This window comes from Narcine bancroftii, chromosome 3, assembly GCF_036971445.1.
Source record: "Narcine bancroftii isolate sNarBan1 chromosome 3, sNarBan1.hap1, whole genome shotgun sequence".
In the NCBI taxonomy this organism is placed as follows: domain Eukaryota; kingdom Metazoa; phylum Chordata; class Chondrichthyes; order Torpediniformes; family Narcinidae; genus Narcine; species Narcine bancroftii.
The window spans coordinates 60,537,262-60,562,804 of record NC_091471.1 but is presented as its reverse complement, the minus strand read 5'-3'; the positions used below and the strand labels follow the sequence as shown (position 1 = coordinate 60,562,804).

Genomic DNA, 25,543 nt, shown 5'->3' with positions numbered 1-25,543 from the left:
GATTTGTAGTTGGCTGTAGTTGGAACTCACAACCTGTTTCAAAATGGGGCCTTGCAGCAGGGCTGCAGACTTGAATTCTTCAGCACAAACTGCTGCTGAATCTCTCAGTCTCTTTCTCCCCCCCAAAGAATGAATGTTTTCTCTCTGTTGCAAAACCACATGACCCCTCTTAGCACAGCAACCTTCAACCAGCAATTTAAACTTCTGGCACCAGTCTTACTAGCAAAATATGTTCAGTTCTTGAGCCTGGCCCTGTACAAACCTGCTGATCTATTAACACCTACTTGTATCTCAGCAAAGGCAATTGGAGACATGAAGTCTAGTTCTGCATGGCTCTTGAGATTTTGTTTGTGAATCTAACAACTAAATCTCACACTTACCCCTTTTAAGATATATTTTAACCATATAACCATATAACCGTTTACAGCACGGACCGGTTCACTTGAACAACTCCACTAGCTATCATTATATACATAGGCAAGTTGCCAACACCCACCCTCCAACAAGAACTAGGATTTGCATCAAAGTGATTTCTTCTGTGGGATTTTAAGTTTAGAAAAATCTGCTGTTTGCTGGCTCTTGCATTGTCCCAGACTTTCAGCAAAGTATTTACATAAAAAAATAAATATTTTTCTATATATTACAGGAGCTTCTGTCTCTCTCCCCAAGCTTCACTCTCCTATAAGAATATTCTAATTGATTTGGAGCACAAATAAGTGGATCATAATTTTATTAATCTATTCTGTAACACTAACAAGACCTCTTTCCTGATATATGCCTCATCAAGAATTGAGAGGTTTCCTCATCCTTCTTATACATCTTGCAATCCACTCCAAGGTTCCTGAAAAGAATTCAGTGGTTATTATTGCTTGGCGCCTATATGTTCACAATCTAAATTAATGATTTGAGTAAGAAGACCAAAAGTAGGGGGAAGAATGTAAAGCACTTCCAAGCAGAGTTAATGGGCAAGAACATAGCAGTTGCTTATGAGGTGGAAATGTGGAGTTGTACATTTTGGTGGAGAATATAGGTTTTTTTAAAATGGTGAGGGATTATTATTAACATTCAAAGGCACCCGAGCGCCCTGCAACTTGTGTCACTGAAAGCCAACTTGCAAGTACAGCAGTGATTAGGAAGATCTTTTCAAGATAATTTGAGTTCAGGAGTAAAGTTAACATACTGTAATTATATCTGGTCTGGGTGAGGCTATTCCTGGAATATTGTGCACATTTTTGGCTCCCTTACCTGAAAAAAGGGATTTACTTTCCATAGATGGAACAGGGGAAGAATCCATGAATGAAATGGTGCAGGAAATGAGATCCATCAATTTATATATCATCTATAAGCACACTAAAGTTGCATATTGCAAAATAATTGTACATTGGAAATGCATTTACCTTACTTTTTTTAATGGGTATATGGCCGAGCAAATCAAATTGTCAGTTTATTATTGCATACCTTTCCATTTTCATTGAATCCTAATCTGGAAATTGTCCTTCAGCACTTGCAAGGGTTTCTAGAAAACATAAAATGCACAAGAAAATGAATAAATAAAGGATGCATAACAGCTTGTTGAATTTAGTACTTTAACTCCGTTTTAGTGATTTTCAAGTCACCTCTAGAAAGAGAGATGAGAAAGAACTTTCAAAGGAGGATATTGCTGTTCTCCACTGCACTTTTTTCATTAAGTTTGAAAGAAGAGAGAAACATAGAAACATAGAAGATAGGAGCAGGAGTAGGTCATTCGACCCTTCGAGCCTGCTCCGCCATTCAACGAGATCATGGCTGATCTTCAGTACCCCGTCCCCGCCTTCTCTCCGTAACCTTTAATACCCTTATACTGAAGAAATAGATCTAATTCCCTCTTAAATAGATTTAATGAACCTGCCTCTACTGCCCTCTGTGGCAATGAATTCCACAGATTCACCACCCTCTGGGTCAAGAAATTTCTCCTCATCTCGGTCCTAAATGGTTTGCCTATTATCCTCAAACCATGGCCCCAGGTTCTGGATTTTCCCATCAATGAAAAGACTTTAAACATAATCTATTCTTTGATTTATGGGGTGCAGATCTCATTGACAATTCAGGTATTTATTGCCCATCATTGGTCCTGAATGGAGGTGGCAGTGAAATGTCAACTTCTTGGGGAACCTGGAGTCATAAAGGCCAGATCATGTAAGAATGGCAGAATTGATTTCCTGAAGGACAGTAATGAAGCAGATGGGATTTTACAACAATCTAATGGTGATTACCACGACTGATACTACTTTCTAAAGTCCAGATTTATTTAATTATGTATTTAAATCTACCAGCTGCTATGGTGGGACTTGAACTTGTGCCTCTTGATCAATGATCCAGAAGCCTGGCTGCTAGCCCAGTAGCTGTGCAACTGTACCCCTATAAGCCAGCGCAAGCCATAAAACATAATTCACTATATACATAACTAAGTACATAATCAGCAATAAAATATTATTAGACCATGCATTGACTCTAATTCCAGACGTAATCAGCTATTACCTTGAAAGATCTCCTCAACAGCATTTATGAATTTAATTTCTCATCATTGTGAACAAGAGTGATCTTTTTTTAAAAAAGTGCAACTGGGTGGTAGAAATTCTAGGCTCATTAACCGATAAGGCTACGGGGGTTTGGTGGAGTTATGATTGGCAATGATGGCAAATGCTATTTAAAATGAAAAGGTTTCTCTAGAAATAAAGCTTAGACTTGCATGTTTAGTATTCCAAGTTTCGAAGTGTGATGCTATAAAAGTTTGTAAAAGACCAGGGATGGTAGCTGTATAGTAGCTATGGCTTGTTGATTGCCTGCTGTATGGTTTTGAGACTGAAAGCTTCTGCTTTATTTCAATGCAACAGCTGCTAGTAAATGTTTGTAAGTTTCATCACGATAATTACAGATGAGCCATTTATCCATTGTAGCTCATTTGCATAAAATCACTTAGTTTTCTCCTGATTACCCACCAATCATCATAGCATTTAAAGTGCCCATGGAAACATGTCACTCAGAGCTACTTTGCAGGTATGAGTAATCAAAACAAAATGAATAGAGTTTGCCTTTTATATTAAAATTGGTGGATACAAAAATGAGGAAGTAATGCTTCAGTTATTCAGTAACTTGGTCAAATCCCAACTGGAGTACTGCATTAATTTTGGGGCATGGAATATGAAGAAATAAATAACAACCCTGTAGGGGAAGCAGACATTCATCAAAATGATACGAGGGCTGGTTAAGGAATGCTGGGTCAATGCAGAAATGAAGGGCATTGACTTAATATTACAGCTGGTACATTTTTATCTGTATTTGGGATGCCATTTTCCTTTTTGAATGCATTTCCTCATCTATACAGTATTGCCGTGTCTCATAGTATAATGTTACAATCTTACCTTTTTATGTTATAGGATTCCCACTTGATTGTTTTCTGTCAAAATTGTTTCACCACTTGTATCTAATTAAGTGAACCACTGATGTCTCCAGGGTTTGAGCATTTCCTTTATACAGTGTTTTGAATATAATGGTCATATGCATTCTGTTGGGTAAATACTGTAATGTGGCGGTATGCCATTAAGCAGGTGAACCGGCCCCGCTTGTCACACACACGGCGGGGCAGCCGGCCAACCTCGGCACCGGGCTCAGAAGCCCACGCTTGGGGACCCACGTGACACCCCGGTGACGTCAGGGCCCCCCAGCGCAGTTTTCAGCAAGGTGCAGGCTGGAAGTATAAGACCAGCCAGGCAGCCTGCAATAAATCAGTTTTGCTCACTGAACTCAACCCGTCTGGTTGTGCGATCCTTCAGTTAGCAGTGTAGCCGCCGCTACAGTTGGTGACCCCGAAAGGTTCAAACGTCTTTGAACCCAACATGAACGACCCTTCCATCAACGCTATAGCCATCAAGCTTCCTGACTTCTGGGTTCAGGAGTCGGAGACCTGGTTCAGTCACGCAGAGGCTCAGTTTCACCTCCGCCAGATTTCATCGGATTCGACAAGGTTTTACCATGTGGTGGCCGCCCTGGACCAGGCCACTGCCAAACGAGTGCTGCACCTTGTTTAGCACCCACCCGCGGAAGATAAGTTCGGGGCCATCAAATGGGTGCTCATCAGCTATATCGGCCTCTCCAGGTGCCAGCGTGCCACTCGGATGTGCACCTCGAAGCCTTAGGGGACAGGACTCCAATTGAGTTGATGGATGAGATGCTCGCGCTCATGGCCGATCACACAAACTACCCACTCTTCAAGCGCATCTTCCTCGACCATGTGCCTGAAGATATCCGGCCTTTACTGTCCCAGGAGAGCTTCGTCAACCCTAGGAAAGTTGCTCAATAGGCTCAGGAGGTATGGTTCGAACGATTCCCGGAGGGCTCAGCAGTGCAGCAGGTTACGAGTCACGGGCATGACCATGGCAAGCCTTCCTCTAGTGCTTCGGTGGAACACCCGGCCCCTGCAGGGGCCTCAAAGAGCATAGGCAGAAGCAAGCCATCCACTTCAGGCCTCTGCTTCTTCCACCAGTGCTGGGGAGCCAATGCTCGGAAGTGTCATCAGCCCTGCCAACTTCTTCGCCCGCCAGTGCGCAAGTATAGCACTTTCGATCGTGAGTTGCTGGACACGTACCTGGCGGTGCATCATTTCCGCTATTTCTTGGAGAGGAGGCTTTTCACCATTTTTACCGACTACAAACCCCTCACTCAGGCGCTCGCTATGGCAAGAGATCCCTGGTCAGCCCGCCAACAGCGTCACCTCTCTTTCGTATCGGATTCACCACCGACATTCGGCACAAGGCGGGGAAAGACAACGTGGTCACCGACGCACTCTCACGACTGGCCATTTACGCGCTGACACCCGACCTCGACTTCAACCAGCTCGCCCGGGACCAGAAGTCCGACGAGGAGACACGGGCCTTTAGGACTGCCATCATAGGCCTGCGGTTCCAGGACCTCCCTACTCCTCGCGGTGAGGGCACCATCCTGTGCAATGCCTCCATGGGCACCCCGTGATCAGTGGTTCCCCAGCAGTGGCACAGGCAAGTCTTCCACCATACTCATGACCTTTCCCACCCGTCCATCAGGTCCACAGTCCGTATGGTGGCAGAACGTTTCGTCTGGCACAAGCTTCGGAAGCATATTGCGGACTGGGCCAGAACCTGCACCCATTGCTAGCTTTCCAAGGTACACAGGCATACTACAAGATTTTTAACACGTCCGGGAACGGTTCAGCCACATACATGTGGACATCGTTGGACTCTTACCCATTTCCCGCGGTAACCATTACCTTTTCACAGTGGTTGACCGCACCACTTGTTGGCCTGAGGCGATCCCGATGCCAGATGCCTCCACGGACTCCAGCTCCCGTAAATGAATACGAAATTCAAATCCCTGCTTCTGAATGATTGGGTTGCCCAGTTCGGCATCGCAAACCTCTTCACCAGTTATCGGGGTGCCCAGTTCACCTCTGCACTCTGAGCACAGCTCACCAACAGGTTGGGGATCAAGCTACAACACACCACGGCCTATCACCCATAGGCCAATGGGCTAGTTGAACGATTGCACTGCCACCTTAAGTCGGCACTGATCGCCTGCCTCACCGGCCTCGACTGGGTGGACGAGTTGCCTTGGGTGATCCTGGGCATCCGCTTGACAGCCAAAGAAGACCTACAGGCATCATCAGCCGAGCTGGTCTTCGGTGCACCGCTACCTGGTGAGTTCATCAGCGCACCTCACAACTCCCAGCAGTCACTGCATGGTCTACTTCTCCGCCTCTGGGCCCAGTTGGATTCCTTCACACCCCCACTGCCGCCCAGACACGGCACATGGGCTTCTTACGTCCCCAGTGAGCTGTACTACGCAGAGTACGTTTGTATCAGGTGGGGCCCATCCACAGCACCTCTACAAAGACCATACGAAGGGCCATACAAAGTCATCCAGCGTTCAGGATTCACTTTTACACTGGACATCGGTGGTAAGAGGGAACTGTTTACGATGGACAGGTTAAAGCCAGCCCACCTTGACCCCACAGAACCAATAGTTGTGGCCCAACCCAAGAAGCGAGGCCACCTGGCAAAAAAGGACATTGGCTCCGGTTCTGGGGGGTGGGGGCGCTCTGTGGCAGTACGCTATTAGGCAGGCGAACTGGCTCTGCTTGTCACGCATGCAGCAGGGCAGCCAGGGGGGTTTCCTCCCGACCTCGGCACCGGGCTCTGAAGCCCACGCTTGGGGACCCACGTGACGCCCCAGTGACATCGGGGCCCCCCCAGCGCGTTTCTCAGCCAGGTCCGGGCTGGAAGTATAAGACCAGCCAGGCAGCCTGCAATAAATCAGTTTTGCTCACTGTACTCAACCTGTCTGGTTGTGCGATCCTTCAGTTAGCAGTGTAGCCGCTGCTACAGTAACATAGTTTAGCTTAACTTTTCTCCATATTTACTCAATTGATTTTGTACATGTATTTTGTTGCCTGGTGCTACTGTTTGAGTACATTAAGCATTAAGATGCTGCTATGGACAGTGCAGACAACAGGTTGTGTATTACAGAATGTACCATCGCATCATTGCAAGATTCTGCAGATGGATGCTGAGCAGACTTTCAGAATAACTCTCCTGAGTGCTTGGAACAAATACATATCTGTTTAAGTATAAGCATGGGGCAGCAGAAAAATCAGTTTGCTCTTTTGAAAATCAGGTTCATGTTTATTATCATCTGACATGTACAACCAGATGAAACAGCATTTCACTGGACCACGGAAATATAAATATATAATTTTCTAGCCTAGCAGTCTTACTTTTGATGGTAATAGGTCAAAGATACTGTCTCACGAATGAATGTGGTCCGATGCTTTTCAGCCACTGTACCACTCAATGATGCAGCCAGACAGGACACTCTCAGTTGTGTTTCTGTAAAATGTCAAGATGGAGGCTGGTAGCCTTGACCTCCACAACCACCTTAGGAAGTGTGGGAGCGGCTGTCCCTTCCTGACTAATGAGTAGGTGTGGTGGGTCCAGAATGGGTTGTCACTGATATGCACGCCAAGGCACTTTTTGCTCTCCACTCCAGAGCTAATGATATGTGGTTGTGAGTGGTCAACCTTCATCCTCCTGAATTCCACAATCCTCTCCTTCGACTTGACCATGTTGAGACTTGGGTTGTTTTTTGGGCATATTTGACGAACCTCCCAACCTCCTCTCTGGAAGTCAGCTCACCATTACTGCTGATGAGGCTAACTACTAATGTATCATCCACAAATTTTGTGATTCAGTTTGAACTGAATCTGACAGTGCGATTACAAATTAGCAGCATGGTCAGTAGTGGGCTGAGCACACAGTACTGAGGTGCGCCAGTGCTCAGCCTGATGGAACTTGGGATTTTGCTGCCACCCTGGACTGTCTGTAATCTTTCAGTCACTTGCAGGAAGGAGTGTTGAGTCTCAATGAGGACAGTTTATCCAATAGCCTCTGAGGTATGATTGTGTTAAATGCTGACCTGAAGTCAATGAACAACTGGTGTATGAGGTGGATCAGGATGGAATGAAGGGTTAAGGTTATAGTACACCTATGGATCTTTTTGGACAGTAGTCAAACTAGAATGGATCAAATATCACTCGAATGGATCGAATGTCACTGAAAGGTGTGATTTGATATATTCCATTACCAGTCGTTCAAAGATGGTCAGCGCCACATGAAAATATTCATGTTACTTTTCGTTGTTACCTGCAAACTAAAATTCTTGCATCAGTAGACTGAATTTTACACAAGTTTCCAGCAGTTCTTCAATAAACTTTCAATGTTTGCCAGAAGGCAGTCACATCTAATCACAGAAGAGCCATACTGGTTCATCTGTGTACTCAGTTGCTGGACTCTATATGGCATTTAGTAACAGGAACACAAATTGGCTGAGATTTTCACTTTAGACTAGGGCACAAAATCCACCCGCCCATTCATATCAGTAGTAAAGTATTAAATGTTGGAAAAACTCAGCGAATCAGACAGGATGCAGATAGAAAAATATGAATGTTTGAAGTTGAAGACCCTTCATCAGAGCTGAGAAAAAGGGAAATCGATCCCATAAATTGACTTAAAGGATTCAATCTGAAAACTTAACAGTTTCTATTTCCACAGCTGCTGCCTGACTTGAATTTTTTTTTTTCATTTTCTGCTTTTATTTCAGATTTCTGGCATCTACATATTAAAAAATCATTGATTTAATGTTAAGTTTATGAATGTCATGGTAAAGGACAGGCATGTTACATTTTAAAAATAGTTTGCTAGATTTATTTTTAAGTGAGTTGGGGGAGTATAAATTTTTTTTCCATAGTTTCATCCTTCTGAGTTGTTCAGCTTCAACACTGATGCCTCCAGCTTTGCTCCTTTGCCATTTGTCATTTTGTGACTAGGGTTTTTTTCTGGTCCAAGTCTCCATATACATTTTAGGCCCTGGTGTCCTGTAGGACATTGTGGCCTGGTCCAGAATGCTCCTGCTGATGGTTTTAGACTTGTGAAAGCATCTTTCTGTACAATGATTGACATTGTGAGCAATGAATAGAGATGATGGATCCAATTCAGCAAATTCAGGGCCAGTATATGCTTGTTAATTTGCTATTTTCTGCTTGTTTGGTAATTCAAGATTATTTTACTGTCACGTAATAATGTAATATTATATGAAATTGCTTTCTGCATGTAGTAAGGCAGACAAAGTCACCTTTAGTGTCATCTGGCACTCCATACAGTAAAATAAACTGAATCAAAAGAGAGTCCATTCTGAGACACTGAATTTCCGTGGATTCATCTTCAGTGGTCCTGCAGCCAAGCTCCACATCCAAACCTCCTATATGATCTGCAAGACGTCAGCACCCAAGGGCCTTCTTTCCATCATCATCCTCTCTAATCCCAGCTCAGATACCTGGTTCCCTTAAACCTGTCTCCAGTAGCCTGTGCAGGTATCCCAACCACAAGTTCCCTACAGCTTGTGTGGGGAGCCTGCTAAGCCCCTTGCTGGATCGCTGCTGTGGTCACCTTCCCTGTAAGGTTGTCTACTCTGCTTCTCCTTCTCAATCGGGTGTGTTTCTCCTGTTTCTGGTACCTGTGCTGGTCCACCGCTTCCCAGTGTCTCCAACCCCTAGTGGCTGCTCCCAGCACAGGCTCCACCACCTTGGGCAGTGTGATGTGCTGTTAGCCAGAATCAGACACACACAAGGTAAAGACTGTACAACAGGCTTTAATCCACAAAGACTTCCACAGAGCCAGGCTGGCTGTAGCTGCAGTAACTCTGAGTGAGGCTTCGGGAAGTCAGCGCAGGCTTATATCCCGGAGGGTGATTGACACCTGACCGGGTGGGGCTTGATTCCTTCAGGCCAACTGATTGACAGCTGGCCAGGTGTTGTCCTGTCCCCTTACACTCCTGCAGGTACAGAGGTTGCTCCCTGCAGTAGGGCGACGGTACACTCTTGCAGGTACAGACGTTGCCCCCTGCAATAGGCCAGTGGTGTACCACCACATTCACCCCCTTCTTTAAAAATGTCCCTGGGGGATGGGGAGGCAGTAACAAGGAATTGTACCCACTATACAACATACAATATTTACAGATTGAGACGATCTGGTGGCCGCCGGGGTCTCTGTGACCGTCGTAGGACTGGCTCTTGGTCACTGGTCGGAGGGGAAGTGGGGGGTGGGCTGGCGGCAGTGGTCTGCGTGACTGTTGTGGTGCCGCACGAAGGGGTGGCCAAGGGGGCCAGGGTTGATGTGTGAGAGTCGTATTGGATGGGTGGGGGGCAGGTTCATCCCCCAGGGTTGAAGTGGGCCCCTGGTGGTCAAGGAGATCTTGCACGCACCATAGCTGCCTGGGGACGGGGATGTATGCCCAGTTGGCGTCGTCCTGGGCTGAAAGATGGCGTGGGGTGCTGGGTGCTCCTGCTGGTGCCAGGTCCCTAGTTGAGACGGTGTCCTCTCTGCCACTGCCGAACACATGTAGGAGGAAGACCTACTCGACCAGGGCATCGGCCTTGTGTGTCCGTACGTGCTTAAGCAGGAGTACTGGTCCCGGAGACGAGAGCCATGCTGGGAAGGACATTCCAGTTGCCGACTTCCTGGGGAATGAGAACAGATGTTCATGAGGGGTCTCATTGGTAGCCGTACACAGCAGCGACTGAATGGCATGGAGTGGCTTGGGCAGGGCATCCTGCCAGTACTCAATGGCCCACCCTTTCGACTTGAGAGCCAGGAGGACTGCCTTCCAGGCAACCCCGTTTTTGCATTCCATTTGCCCGTTGCCTCTCAGGTTATAACTCTTCATGCGACTGGTCGCGATGCCCCTCGCTGTCAGGTACTGGCGCAGCTCATCACTCATGAAACTAGACTCCTGGATGAAAGCTGGGTAGCCAAACATGTTGAAGATGTGCCCCAGGGCCCTGATGACAGTGGCCATGGAGGTGTCCGGACAAAGGATGGCAAAAGGGAAGCATGAATACTCGTCCACTACCGTGAGGAAGTAGATGTTTCGGTTCGTGGAAGGCAGGGGCCCTTTGAAGTCTATGCCGAGATGCTCGAAGGGCTGAGTGGCCTTTACAACGTGGACCTGGGGCGGGCGCAAGAAACAGGGTTTACACTCTGTGCAGACCTGGCAGGCCTCGGTATTGTCCCTGACATCCCTGATGGTATACGGCAGGTTCCAGGACTTAATGAAGTGGTACAACCTGGTGACACCCGGATGGCAGAGCGACTCATGCAATGCCTGCAGCCTGTCATCGTGCATAGACGCGCAGGTCCAAGAGAGGGCATCGGGGGAGTCATTAAACTTCCCGGGCCGGTACTGGATGTTATAGCTGAAGGTTGCCAGCTTGACTCTCCAGCGCAGGATCTTGTTGTTCTTGATCTTGCTCTTGTGGGTAGTGTTAAACATGAACGCCATGGCCCGCTGGTCCATGAGGAGGGTGACTCTCCTGCCGGCCAGGTAGTGGCACCAGTGGCGGACTGCTTCCACGATCGCCTGGGCCTCCTTTTCAATGGCAGAATGCCCTAGCTTGGAGCTATGGAGGGTCCTAGAAAAGAAAGCAATGGGGTACCCCTCTTGTTTGAGGGTAGTGGCAAGGGCTACCTCGGAGGCATTGCTCTCCACCTGGAAGGGGGAGTCCTCATCCACGACCTACATCGTGGCGTCTGCAATGTCTTGCCTGATGCAGATGAAGGCTGCTTGCACCTCAGGAGGGAGGGGAAAAGTTGTAGCTTGGGCCAGGTTTAGACGTTGCCCCCTGCAGTAGGCCGGTGGTGTACCACCACAGGCAGAGACTTCTGGATGCAGGATTTTACTTACAAACACCCTTGGCTCCGTAACAGTCTGTACGGAGCTGCCAGCATTGGTACTGGACGGTTGAATCCGCCGGAGCAGCAGCTCCTTCTGCACAACAATTGTTTTGCATGGAAAGGATCTTTGCAAAGCTTCAGAGGTCAAAGAAATTATTATTTCTGGCACCTACATTTACTTTGGTAAAACCAGCATCTTTAAAATGATTACATAACTTCAGACCCATGTTGTTCTAGGTATTGATGGCTTTAGACTAAATTTAAGGCATGCTAAAACTTTCATTGTTGCTAGAAATAACCGAGATTTAACTTGTAAGACTTTTAATCTTTGTGTTTTCACCAAGAGAAAACATGGAATCTTAAACTTCAGTTGTTATTAGTTGCAGGATGCCATTTTAAATCTAGTAGTGTAAAAATACCTCAGATATATTCCACTTGTTCTCAACAGAGTTGCATTAAATGGTATCATTGATTATTTCTGTCTTTCAATCCTTTAAGTAATGTGCTCCTTAATTTTATGTTGAGGCCACATTATTTAATCTTGATCCTTCTAGTTCTGAGTTCAGGACTGCGATGTGGGTCACAATGGTTAACCATTTTCGGCAGGAAGATGCAATTCATTTTGTATGACAAGTTAATGAGAAATAGGTTGCCCAGAATAAGCAATTAATAGCATATTAATCAAATCTTCACAGCTGAATAAGTTCTATCCAAGTAGGGATGGAAATATGTTTAATACTTCAGTGGTATCCAATATAATCTTTAAAAACATTCAGTGAAACAAATTTAGACTGTTGCTGCTGCATGGATTGTTTAATGGTCATCAGCAGGTAAAAAAAATTCTAGTTTAAAATTTATTTTCCTGTAAATGGTTTATGGAGCCATCTAATACACAGTTAGGTAGGAAGAAATGGACTGAAAAAAACTTGCAGGAATAATCCATGTAAAACTATTTGATGTTCATAAAAGTACTTGTAGAACGATTAGTTAAGGAATGGAGCTAAGGTTGTTTGATGAGGCCCAAGAATTTTTCACTAGTTTAAGTGATTATAAAAATGAAAATTGATGATTGTTATATATCCGTGACTTAATTTTAGAAAAAAAGTGAATTGAACGGTGTTCAAGTGCACATGTTGCTGTGTTTGAATCCCACTAAAGCAGCTCTGAGAGTTGTGTGAATTCATGAATTATTTAGTATGTCTAGGGAAAGCATTTGAAATGTTTAATAGCTAAATGCATGGTTCATGGGGAATAAACTTGCATATACATACATTAAAGCTGGGAGCTCTCAAAGGTTTATGCTAATTAAGAGAATTATGCTACTTTAGCAACATTTGAATACTGAAATGGAAATACAAAATTCATGAACCCACCCACCTCTGTTACAAATATGTTAGTGCTTCATTGAGCTGTTCGTGGTTTAAAGAGGTTGTCTTATGTTAAAGTTTTTCCTCCGTGACAGAAGATCAAAATATCAAGCAAAGTTGGAGTGATTTTTTTTATTTTCAGATTTGAAAATCAATGGTGATATTATGAAAGTACACAATAATAAAGAAATGGGAAGTTAATTTCAAGTATTCTTTCCAAGTATATCATGAACAGAGATCAAGGACATTCAGATTCAAACTGGTTAAAAGATGCATTTAATTCTGAAGTTAGTGACTAATGATTGGTGCCTTTTTTTTGGCAAAATGCCTGAAAACTGATCAGTCAGACCTGATTAGTGTAACATCCGGTTGCTATATTTGTATTTTTATCAAGTTCATTTATCATTGGATTGTACAGCCTTCAGTGCAACACTGCAAGCACACATACAAATGTATACAAATATTAAAATAAATAAATATTATTGTTGAATAAATAGTTGAATCAAGGAGGGTTTATATGAACAAATTATCAGTCGTTCAGCAGTCTTACTGCCCATGGAAAGAAGTTGTTTTTCAGCTTGGTGGTTCTGGCTATGATACTCCTATGACTCTTTCTCGATGGGAGTAGTTGAAAGATGCTATGTGCAGAATGGTAGGAATTCTCACTGATTTTGACAACGATCCTGGTAAATCCCATCGATTGGAGGAGGGGAGGGAGGCAGAGGACCTTAGTGATCCTCTCTGCCACTTTTATGGTATGGTCTTGTGGATTGATCTTTGATCCAATACTCTGCAGCAACTGTACCACACTGTGATGCAGCCGGGTGTAGAAAGTTGATAGGATGGTAACCAGTAGTTTTTCTTGCTTCTATCTTCTCAGGGAATGCAGTCATTGATGCACTGTCCTGCCAAGAGAGATGTTTTGTGTCAAGGATGGGCCACTTCTTAGGTGGACTCTCAGGAATTTGGTTCTTTCTACTCTCTCTGCTACCAAGCTATTAATGTGTTGTGGAGGGTGGTCTGCCCTGGTCTTCCTGAAGTCCACAATCATCTCCTTAATCTTGTCCATGTTGAGACTCAGGCTGTTATCCTCACACCATTTCACGAGATTTTCCACCGTTTCTCTGTAGTGCAACTTATCATCATTGAGGCCAACTACTGTCAAGTCATTTGCAAACTTGATGAATCTGTTGAAGCAAGATCTGGCATTGCAGTCATTGGTCAGTAGCATGAACAAATGTGGTCTGAGCACACAGCCTTGAGGTATGCCAGTACTCAGCGTGATGGTACTCGACATTCTATTGCCAACCCGGACAAATTGTGGTCTTTCAGTTATAGAGAGAAGTGGACAGCTTCTCCATTGGCTTTTTGGGTATGATTGTATTAAACCCTAAGCTGAAGTCAATGAACAGTAGCCTGGCTTATAAGGAGTCATTCTCCATCATGGACAGGACAGTGTGAAGTGAAATTGGTCCAATGTCTCTGGAAAATGCGCTTTGATGTGTTCCATCAACAGGATTTCAAAGTACTTCATAATGGTGGATGTCCTTGTCACTGGGAGGTCATGATTGAGGCCTGTTACTGTCACCCTCTTTGGATGATGGTGGCTGTTTTGAAATGCACGGGGATGATGGACTGCTGCAAATACGTGTTGAAGATTTCTGCAAGGACCTCCGTTGGTTTGTCTGCACAGTCCCTCAGTACCCAACCAGGTGCGTTGTCTGGACCCGCTGCTTTTGTGGATTCACCTTGGATAGGGTTCTCACCTTGACTATGGCTATGCAAGGGATCAGTTTATCAGGGGAACATGGAGCTTTCTTTGGCATCAGCCTATTTTTCTTGTCAAACCTATGCGTTGGTATTCAGTTTTCCAGAAATGAGGCGTCATTGTTTTTATGTTATGGTTTTGATCCTTTGCCACATGTACTTTGTGTTGATTATGGATCTTCTGTGCGTACCCTTGCTTTGCCTTATTGCACAGGAGAGTTCAGCCCTGGCTAATCTGTCTCCTGTTCTGAAGGCAGCATCAGGAGCTCTGCGTCCAACCATGATTTCTGGTTAGCCATGGTCGTATAGCATTTTATCTCCATGACACCCTCAATGAGCTTGCTAATGTAGTCAATGTATTTATTGGATATCACCATGACTATGGTAAATACCTGCATCATCCCCTTAATAAAATATAATTATCTTGAAAACCATATTTAGTGAGGTAGTTGTTGGTCAAACAACTTGCATCAGAGAAGCAAATCATTTGGAAATAAAAACATTTATGTTTTCTACTTCTCGCAAGGAATTTTCTAACACTTCTTTTAACCGTGCATCTTTTTCCAAGAAGCATTTTTTTGTCCAGAGTTCTTTATATTCACATGATGTAGGGGTCACTCATAAATCCAGCATTTCTTGTCCATCATTCATTGTCCTTGAAAAGGTGAAGTTCAGTCATCATCTTGAACAGCTGTCGCTCCCTGGCCAGAGGGCAGTTTTCTGAGTCATTTGCATTGCAGTGGATCTGAGGTCATACACAGGACAATGTGGGTAAGAAGAACAGATTTTCTTCCCCAAAGGGTATGGTGAAACAGATGGGTCTTTATGACCTAAAGGATTGTTTCATGATCGCCATTACTGATGCTAACACTTTATTCCAGATTTATTTAATTAACTGAATTTAAATTCCCCAGCTGTTGTGGTGGGACTTGAAATCCTGTCTCCAGTTCCTTCGTCCAAGTCTCTGGATACATAACTTGTTACTAGTCTGCTAATTACTAGCAAATCCTTTGTCCTTATTAGATCCATTTGTAACTGGGAGTGCTTTTGGAAGGTTGAATTTACATTTAATTTTACTTGAATGTTTTGTACTTGTTATTTTCTACCTATCACATGCAGTCTAATACTGCAAGCTCAAGGTATAAATGCCAGATTCTTTGAGTTGTGATTTTGTTACAAGTAAAATCTTGCTTAAAATGAGCAAATGGGAGGATGGGGAATCATTAATGTAATGAATCTTCTACCTCATAACTCCGGCTTGAATTTGGTTCCAGTTGAGCAGCCTAATGTGTGAGAGAGAAATTGACTTCTATTTTATAACACTTATTTTTTTACTAGAAATCTCAATCCCAAACTGATGAATGTTTATTATTGACATACGTTCATAATGCAGTAATTTTTTATTTCTGAGAAGTTTTTAGAAACTTGCACTGTATTTTGCTTCAAAAATAACTTTTAAATGCATTTGCTTCATTTGATTTCGATTCACTCAATTGGACAAGACGACATAGGGGCAAAAATAGGCTATTCAGCCCATCAAGTCTGCCCTGCCATTCAATCATGAGCTGATCTATTTTCCCACTCAGCCCCACTACTCAGCTTTCTTCACATAACTTTTGATGCTCTGACTAATCAAGAACCTATCAATCTCTCCCTTAAATTTACCTATTGAAGCACTGCACAACAATCTGTGGTAACAAATACCACAGATTTACCAACTTCTGGCTAAAGTAATTCCTCTGCATCTCTGTTCTCAGCGGACACCCGTCAATCCTGAAGTTGTGCCCTCTTATTCAAGACTCTCCCACCATGGGAAACAACTTTTCTATATCTACTCCATCCATGCCTTTCAACATTCAAAATGTTTGAGATCCCCCGTCATTTTCCTAAATTCCAATGAGTACAAATGTCAGATTTATTGTCAAAGTACATACATGACATCACATACAACCTTGAGATTCTTTTTCCTGCAGGCGAGGCAGAATTACAACTTATAATGTAAAAAAAAATTACACAGTGAATACATGTAAACAAATAGAGTATCATAAACAGATAATGAATATAAACAAACTGTGCAATACAGAGAGGATAAAAAAGACAATAAAGTGCACAAGTAAGAATCCTTAAATGAGTCCATGATTGAGTTTGTTTTTGAGTCTGATGGTGGAGGGGTAACAACTGTTCCTGAGCCTGGTGGTGTGAGTCTTGTATTACCTCCTTCCTGATGGCAGCAGCGTGAACAGACCGTGTGGTGGGTGGAGTGAATCCTTGATGATTGCTGCTGCTCTCCACCAGCAGCGTTCCCTGTAAATGTTCTCCATAGTGGGGAGGGTTTTGCCTGTGATATCCTGGGCTACATGCACTAACATTTGGAGGGTTTTATGCTCAATGGTACTGGTGTCCCCTTTCTAGACCATGATGCAGCCGGTCAGCACACTTTCCATCACACATCTGTAGAAATTTGACGTTTCTGGTGTCATACCAAACTTCCGCAAACTCCTGAGGAAGTAGACGCGCTGATGTACTTTCTTCATGATGCCATTAGTGTGTTGGGTCCAGGAAAGATCCTCTGAGATAGTGACTCCCAGGAACTTAAATTTGTTCACCTTCTCCACCTCTGATTCCCAATGATCACTTGATTGTATATCTCTGGCTTTTCTTTCCTGAAGTTAATGATCAGCTCCTTAGTTCTGGTGACATTGAGTGCAAAGCTGCTGTTGGTGCACCATTCAGCCAAGTTTTCAATCTCCCACCTGTATGCTGACTCATCACCTTTGTTTATACACCCTATTACTTTGGTATTGTCGGCAAATTTATAGATGATGTTATTGCCGTACCGAGCCACACAATCGTAGGTATAAAGTAAGTAGAGCAGGGGGCTAAGACCACAGCCCTGTGGTGCTCCAGTACTGATGGAGATTGTGGAAGAAATGTTCTTGCCAATCCTCACTGATTGTGATCTGGAGGTGAGGAAATCCATGATCCAATTACACAGTGGGATGTTGAGTGTCAGGTCTTGGAGTTTTATGATCAGTTTTGAGGAGCTGATGGTATTAAATGTCAAACTGTAGTCGATAAAGAGCATTCTAATGAATGCACCTTTACTGTCCAGGAGTTCCAGCGCTTTGTGTAGAGCCACTGAGATGGCATCCACCATGGACTTGTTGCTACGATAGGCAAACTGGAATCTAGCCATCTCTCTGCTCAGACAGAAGCTGACATGCTTCAACCCCAGCCTTTTAAAGCACTTCATCACTGTTGATAGTCATTAAGCCAGGTTACTAAACTCTTCTTGGGCACTGGTATGATTGATACCTGTTTGAAACAGGTGGCTACCAAACCCTGCTAGAATGAGATATTAAATTAAATACATTGGTAAGTAGGACAGCACAAATTTTTAATACTCAGTCAGGAATTCCATCTGGGCTGTATGCTTTCGTTCTCCTGAAGGCAGCCTGCACGTCATCCTCAGATATGGACAGGATGGGATCATCAGGGGATGTGGGAGTGCAAGGGGTGGTTCTTCACTATTACTGATGTTAAATCAGTTGAAGAAGGCATTGAGTTTCTCTTGGAGCGAAGCTTTGCTGTATGCTACTTCACTAGATTTTCTTTTGTAGGAGATTAAGGCATTTAGGCCTTGCCACAGCTATCGGCTGTCCCTTGTTTCCATTTTCATCTGGAATCTCCACTTCACCATTCACAGGTCATATCTGCTCCTTCTGTATTGATCTGGATCTCCAAATTTAAATGCCTGTGATCTCAGCAGGTTCCTGCTCTTAGCAGATTCCAGATATATTGTTCATCCAGGGTTAGGGAAAACCCTGAACGATTTGGTGGAGACACACTCATCCACTGCTATTTTGATAAAATCTGTGACAGCCCTGTATAATCGTTCAGATTCACAGATGAGCCCTTGAACACTTCCCAATCTGCTGACTCAAGGAAGTCCTACGACTGTTCTTTTGCCTCCTGTGACCACCTTCTAACTGTCCTGATCGCCAGAGCCTCTCTTTTTAGACTGTCTGTTTGAAGGCAGGAGGAGCACAGCCAGGTATTCCAACGTGCCAAAATGCAATCTCAGCAAAGAATGGTAGGCCTTCCATTTCTTGGTGTAGCAGTGATCAAGTGTGCTGGGACCTCTGGTACAGGAAGTTACATACTGGTGGTAGTTGAACAGGGTTTTCTGAACTGCCAGGTGCAGTGGTGAATGTGGGCTCAATTTTAATATTTAAGAATAATTTAGACGGGTACATGGATGGGAGGGCTATGGACTGGGTGCAGGTCAGTGGGACTAGGCAGAAAAATAGTTCAGCACACACTAGAAGGGCCTGTTTCTGAATTGTAATGTTCAAAGGTTTTAATGATATTTGATCTGAAGTGGGAAAGAGGGTCAAGGTAGAACAAAAAAGATGTGTGAAAGGGTGCAAGCTTGGAAAATTTTGACCATTATTCCCATGTTAGTGTTTAATATCCATCCTTGAGAGCAGTGGCGAGCCACTTTCTCCAGGTAGTAACAAGTTCCAGGATTTAGACCTGATGCGAAGGTATAGCAATGTATTTCAAAATCAGGAAAGTGAGTTCAACTTTGATAACCTGTGAATGTTGATTTTTCTGTATATATGTTGCTCTTGTTGGAAATGGTGGAGGTTGTAGGTTCTAGCAGTGCTGTTGCCAAGTAACTGACGTGCATTTTGTAGGTGGTAGATACTGTTCACTCATGCAATTAAGTGACCTCCTTTCTACTGAAGTAATGTTGAAGCTCCAGTCATCCGGTCAAGTGGAGAATATTCCATCAGACTCTTGATGTGCTTTGAAAATGGTAGAAGTGCTTTGGATATCCAGAGATGAATCACCCAATGCATGATATTGACCCTATAACGTTGTTTTATTAGCCATGGGATTGAAATGGGTTACAAATTGTGTTTCTGTTCAGCAGTGATCCCAGGATGTTGACGGTGAGGGAACTGATGATGGTAATGCTATTAAATATCAAGCACTTGTCATCAAATCTATCCTTTCAATTTCCACTCACTTTTTGAAGGTGGCATTAGCACAAATGCTCTTTGCCACTTTCGCTATGCTTTGCATTATTTAGAGCTAGATGATAATACCATATGAATCAACTGATTTCCCTGCTTGTAGTATTGGTTTGCTCAGTTTGTCTGATGTTCATGCTTTTTGGGTAAATTCCATCAGCAGTTGCTTCTTCTCCTGGCTTGGTTGTCTTGGAGCACAATCCAGTTTCTTTTGTGTGTAAAGACTAAGTTTTTGTCTGTACTGGGAGATTTCTGACTTCCCTGTTTGCTATTGCCTTTTTGATGATGAGAGAATGAAAACTACAGTGTCAGTATTGGCTCTAGGATATTTAATACCAGCGTATAAAATTGAATTCCAACTCTGTTGACTCGTGAATAAAAGAGCTCAATTTAAATTATGAGGTGAGTTATGTAGACTTAATTTATAAATTGGATTATCATGAAATTAATCAGTGCTCTAAGAAGTAATGTTGTATAACATTTGTCTGAGATTATCATGAAATTTTAAAGGCTTTTCTAAAGCGAGCTGCTTTCGTTATGACGAAGTACTATGGGTTTGGTTTTATGTTTATGATAGCACTTGAATTAGAATGATGACTGGCATCTTCTGAATCTGGTTGCTACTGAACTTCCATATACATTGAGTGGGTCCCCCATTGCAGATTTCCTCAGGTAACTAGCTCGAGGTTGACTGGCAAGACACAGCACATTGCAGGTCTTTTCTGATTGAAAATGGCAAGCTTTGTTCACAAAGGTGCCTTCTCAATTGGCCAAGATCAACCCCGAGGCTGTTGAACCTGTCATTGAGATTGAATGATCAAAACTATTAATGATGAGCCATAAAACATTTTCAAAAATTAAAAACAAAAACCATTAAAATTAACTGAATTGAGAAATAAAACTCCTTGCCCATTTCCCTCATGGATATTGTTTGTTATTCAAATACCAGCATATCCACAGAGGATTGACATTAGTTTAAAAGATAAATTATGCTAAAAAAAAGTAATGTAATGAGAGGCATTTATTTTATTTAAATTTAGTGGAAAGGATGAAAGATTTCTTGTATTAAATAAATCATGAAGAGAAATTTGGAAAAGAGTGAATTTCTGGGGCATATTTTCTGTTGCGCTGATATCACTGGCATATGCCCCGTGAACCATATGACCCTCATATATAGATTTAAGGTTGCAGACATTTCAACTATTAACTTTCAGGAGTTATGATACAATTATTAGGATTGCATGCTTAATTTAACACAATATTTAAAATGAGAAATTAGACATCGTAAGATTGACAGTTTATTATCAAGGTTATTTTGCTTATGCCAAAGATATTCTGAGTTACAAATTTTAAATATTTATGAAAGTTCTCTCAAATCAGCCAATACTTTCAGTTTCTTTTGCATATTTTTTATGAATAAATAAATGTAATATGTACTGGTTTTAACATGTCTTCTCTTTCATTCAATAACCTAAAGCTATGACGCCTCCCTTGTTCATTTGGTGGATACATTGAGTCCGGTTTATTCACAAAAGCATAATTTGCGCATGAAAGAAGCATACAGTACACCAAGAAAAAGCAATCTAACTCTAAGTGGATACCATCAAAGGCCCATTAGAACTGGAACAGCTCCAATGCACAGAGATTCAGATGAAGAACGTGAAGAAAGCAGAATGCTGGAAGACATTTTCTTCATTTAAAAAGTGTGGAACAATTTCATTGGCATGATGAAACTTTTTTCCCCAATTCTTTTGCTAAAACTATGCAGTCTTTTAATGTTTTGGTCTTCGATTACAAGTACAATCAAAAGATTTCTTTTAACTTTTGATGTTGTTGACCACTGAGTGAAGCAGAGTAAAAAATTTGAATGCAATCAATAATACTAAATGAACTCTTTAATAAGTTTCCAATTATGCTCCCTTCTCAATATTCTGCTTGTCTTCAGTAGAACTGACTGGTACTAAAGTTTATGTTTAATGCAAACAATCAAAGATGAACTTCTACCTCAAAGTGTGCCCTGCTGTATAATTCCAATATGTAAGGTGTTTTATAAATGCTGTGACTAAAAAAGGATCATTCAAAAATGATAAATTACAAAATGTTATTTCGTAAAAAATGTTGCCTTATCAAATGATTCTGTTGCTTCATAAATGTTCTTAATTAATATAATCTGAGCAAGTGGTGCATTTATCACAATAATTATGTTTAGCAGCCAATTCAGAGTATTGGCAAAGAAATCACAAAAATAACTGAAGTCATCTGGTACTTAACATTTTGAGACGTGAATCGTTAAACCTTAGTGACTGACGCGATAGAACCCAAGAGAGATTTTTTTAAAAATGCCAGACTGTGACATTGAAGTGAATCCTTCCTGGAGTTCTGCAGTACGGATGAAATATATGGACTGAAATTGTAATTGTTGCCCATCTGAAATCCTGAGGTAATATTTACAGATAAAATGGTGCAGTGAAATGAGCAGGTTATAAACCACTTCGACAGCCATCCATAAGATGACTGTATAATCATATTTCTACTGATGTGATAAGTGAGATAAATAATCAAAAATATCCAGTATATGCCCCAATGTTTGCCATCTGCGCACAGTACTGGTTTTCATTTTTAAGAATACTTTTTCCATTATCTAACTTTTAAAATGAAAAAAAAAACTTTTTTGAGGATCCAGTATTAGATGTGTGGCTCAAAAACATGGTTCAGGAATGACTTTAGTACTCCTGATCTTTTGTCAGCTATCTTTTGGGTGTTGAGATTGAATGCAATTTATTACTAAGTAGGAGCAGTTTTGAACTTTGAGCTTCTGACATCTAGGAATCAGACTAACTTAAAAATTAATTTGCTTTTTTGTGAATCAGAAGATCCATGTTCTCTAACTTGGGCAGTACTTGAAATGAAGCACCACAGTTGGAAGATGAATACCCAACACTTTTTTTATAACATAACTCTATTCAATAGAGCTGTTTCATGCATATCCGGACAAGGTTAAAACTTTTGCCTTATGGGTCTTAATTGACTAAATATGCTGACCTACATTCTTAAAAAGAGAAGTTTTAAGTGTGTTAATATAATTATACCCTTGTGAGAAAGATCAACACCTATCATGATAATGGAATTCTTATGTCAATTATTACAAAACTTTGGAACCTGCTGCATTTTTAAAATGGGTTTGCTTGTGTTAAATAAAACTGGATATTTATTATTATTTTCTTGCAATGAAAAGAAATTGACAAAAGGTGACGAGCTGTTCAAGTGTTAATATGAAGGTGATTTTTGATAATTGGGCATTTAAACTTATTATCAGGCAGCAGCTGACTCACAAATGCAATCTATTAGTAGCTGATGTTTGAATATCAATGATATGCCAGCATATTGTGCAGTATTTATTACATATATTAGCATTCCAAAGCACCTTGATATTTATCTCACCAATTATAAGTTACTATTAAGTCACCTGCTCTTCACTGTCTTCTTAAATACAGTATAACTGAATTTACAACCTGATCATCTGACAAATACAATCAACAATTACATATTTTGTGCAGAATAAAATCTATATCTAGATGATATTGCCCCCTTGGTTTGCCTGAACAAGGTATTGTTTAAAAGAGTTTATTACAAGTTACATACAATGTTAGATTTAAAAACAATGAAAAGAGAAGGCATTTTTCAGTAGAATACAGTTCGCAACCAATTACCGTATTTTTACTCAGATAATGCACACTCTTATAATGTGCAGAAAATCATAAATTGTAAAAATATTTTCATATAGCGTGCACATGCATATAACGCGCAGGTACAATGTTCCAAATTCTGACTGACAATATCAATTTGCCTTTAAATGGAACATGAAAAAGCATAAACCAGAATTGGCCAGAGTTAATCTCCCATAATTAACACCCAATCAACTTCCCCCAGAGGTGTCAATCGCCCATTATATAGATGATATCCTGTTGCAACACATTAACAAACTTTGGAGAAGACTCAATTAAATAGATCGAAGTCAGGCTTCAGAGTTTAGCAGGATTTTAATTCTAATATTGTCTCAAATCAGTCACTTAATATGTTAATCTCCTCCCTTAGGCATGAGTCTGGGTCTGGGTAATTAACATTGATAAGGTGCAGTGCCCTAGCCAGAACATTCTTATAGGAATCCATAGCATTCAGTACAAAGAGATATTCCCAAGATCTAAATTTCCCATGTCCACTATGAATTATGCCCATTCTTTCATTGCCACTATTACATTCTCATACCTGCTGTAATATTCCCATGCTCGCTATAAATTGTGTGCATTCATTCAATTGCTGCTATTATATTCCCACATGCTAATATTCCCACACTCGATATAAATAGCTGGCGCATCTTTCCCATCACCATTATTAATTGTGCGCATTCTTTCAACTTGTAAAAATATTCTCGAATAGTGCGCACATGCATATAATGCTGGGGTGGGGGGGGGGGTGGTGCCTGGTTTGTAAAATAAACATATAATGAGCGTGTTATATGTGTAAAAATATAGTTAATTCTTTTAAAATATCCACCTTATTCTGTTGGCAAAAGTGGTGGCTGGCATGTTAAAGTTATCTCAGAAACAGTGAAACAAATGACCGTTAATAGTGGCTAGGAAACGTAGAATATATCAGTTTTCTCTATGAACAGGTGAGTTTAACATTCAATTCATAAGTTGCACTACTGGAGATAATGCAGTCCAATAAGTAATGTGCTACGATGTAGCATATTGGGCAAATATGAATATTCATTTTCTCTCTTTAACTATCACTATGGCTTAAAGGATTCTGAGTAAAGTGATTATTCAAATTAATGTGAAAAATTATTGACATCGTATTTGTTAGTCATGAGAAAGAGCCAAAATTCTGCTACTTGGTAGAGGCTGCTGTTGACTTAAAATGATCGATTTGTCCACTACAACAGCAAGGACCTGCAGTGACCAATCACTTCAAATCCACATCTCATTGCCACACTAACATGTCTGTTTATGGCCTCGTACAGACAAGATGAGGCCACTCATAAATTGGAGGAACACCTTGTACTCAATCTCGGCAGTCTCTAACCAGACAGCATCAATATAAATCTCCAATTTACATTAACTCCCTTCTCTCTCTTTCCCTCATCCCTGTGTCTCTTCCTCCAGCTCCTAACCCCTTCTCTTTCTTCTATTAGAGAGCTATCTTCACTCTCTATCCTTTTCCCTTATCACTTCTTAGCTTCTTTCTCTTTTTTCCCCTCCTACCTGTATCGACCTATATCACCTGCTAGCCTGTGCTCCTCCCCTCCCACCATTTTATTTAGCATTACTTTTGGCAATTCTGAAGATGGGTTCAGGCCTGAAATTTCAATTGCCTATGGATACTGAATGACCGGCTGAGTTATTCCAGGACTTTTTTGTACTGCACTAGAATTCCGCATCTATAGATTTCTTGTTTACCCTGACCTTAATGTTTTCATTGGGAGCACATGAGAATTTGTGATAAGATTTTTTTCAAGCAATTTAAAGAATAATCATGAGGTTAATGTAAATTTATGAAATGGTCCTTATGAAATCTGGGATTAGCACTGAAGTTTGAGATTTGATGTGTACTTCATTAAAGTGTTCTACATTTCAGAGAAGATCAGAGTATATTCCATTTGGATTTTTTTTGGGTAGATTTTAAATTTTGTTTGAAGCTGATATTAGTAAAATGAGTAGCTGTAGAAAGAAACTAAAGCCCTGTGAAGGTTTCAATGTTCTAAATGTGTTTTTACTGACTTTGTTGATTCAAATAAAAATAAAATTATTTGGCTTTGTCATTGTCCTTTAATCCTTTAAGCTATCCACTGAACAACTCTATTTAAATTAGATTGCAAACATCCACTAAAATAATGTTTTCTCATGAATCTGCTGTTATGACCGCAAAGGACCCCAAAACCCAGCAGCAATAGACATTCACCAAGACAAGAAGTTTTTAAAACAAAAGTTGTTTTCAATCAACTTTAAACATGAAAACAGAATCAAACTTTAACTTATCTCTACACTTAACTAATTCATAATTAACCCCCTTCAAA

At 41.6% G+C, this 25,543-nt stretch overlaps 1 protein-coding gene across 3 annotated transcripts in view; it reads left to right on the top strand.

Annotated features, from left to right (window-relative positions):
* kiaa1328 (KIAA1328 ortholog) overlaps positions 1 to 23,865 on the top strand; it is a 204,220-nt gene extending 180,355 nt beyond the window's left edge. For all 3 annotated transcript variants that reach the window (XM_069924120.1, XM_069924118.1, XM_069924121.1), the window contains one exon: positions 20,945 to 23,865. In XM_069924120.1, coding sequence (XP_069780221.1) covers positions 20,945 to 21,167 — 223 coding nt within the window. In that variant the 3' untranslated portion in view covers positions 21,168 to 23,865. The remainder of the gene's footprint in view (positions 1 to 20,944) is intronic.
* The last annotated feature ends 1,678 nt before the right edge of the window (positions 23,866 to 25,543 follow it).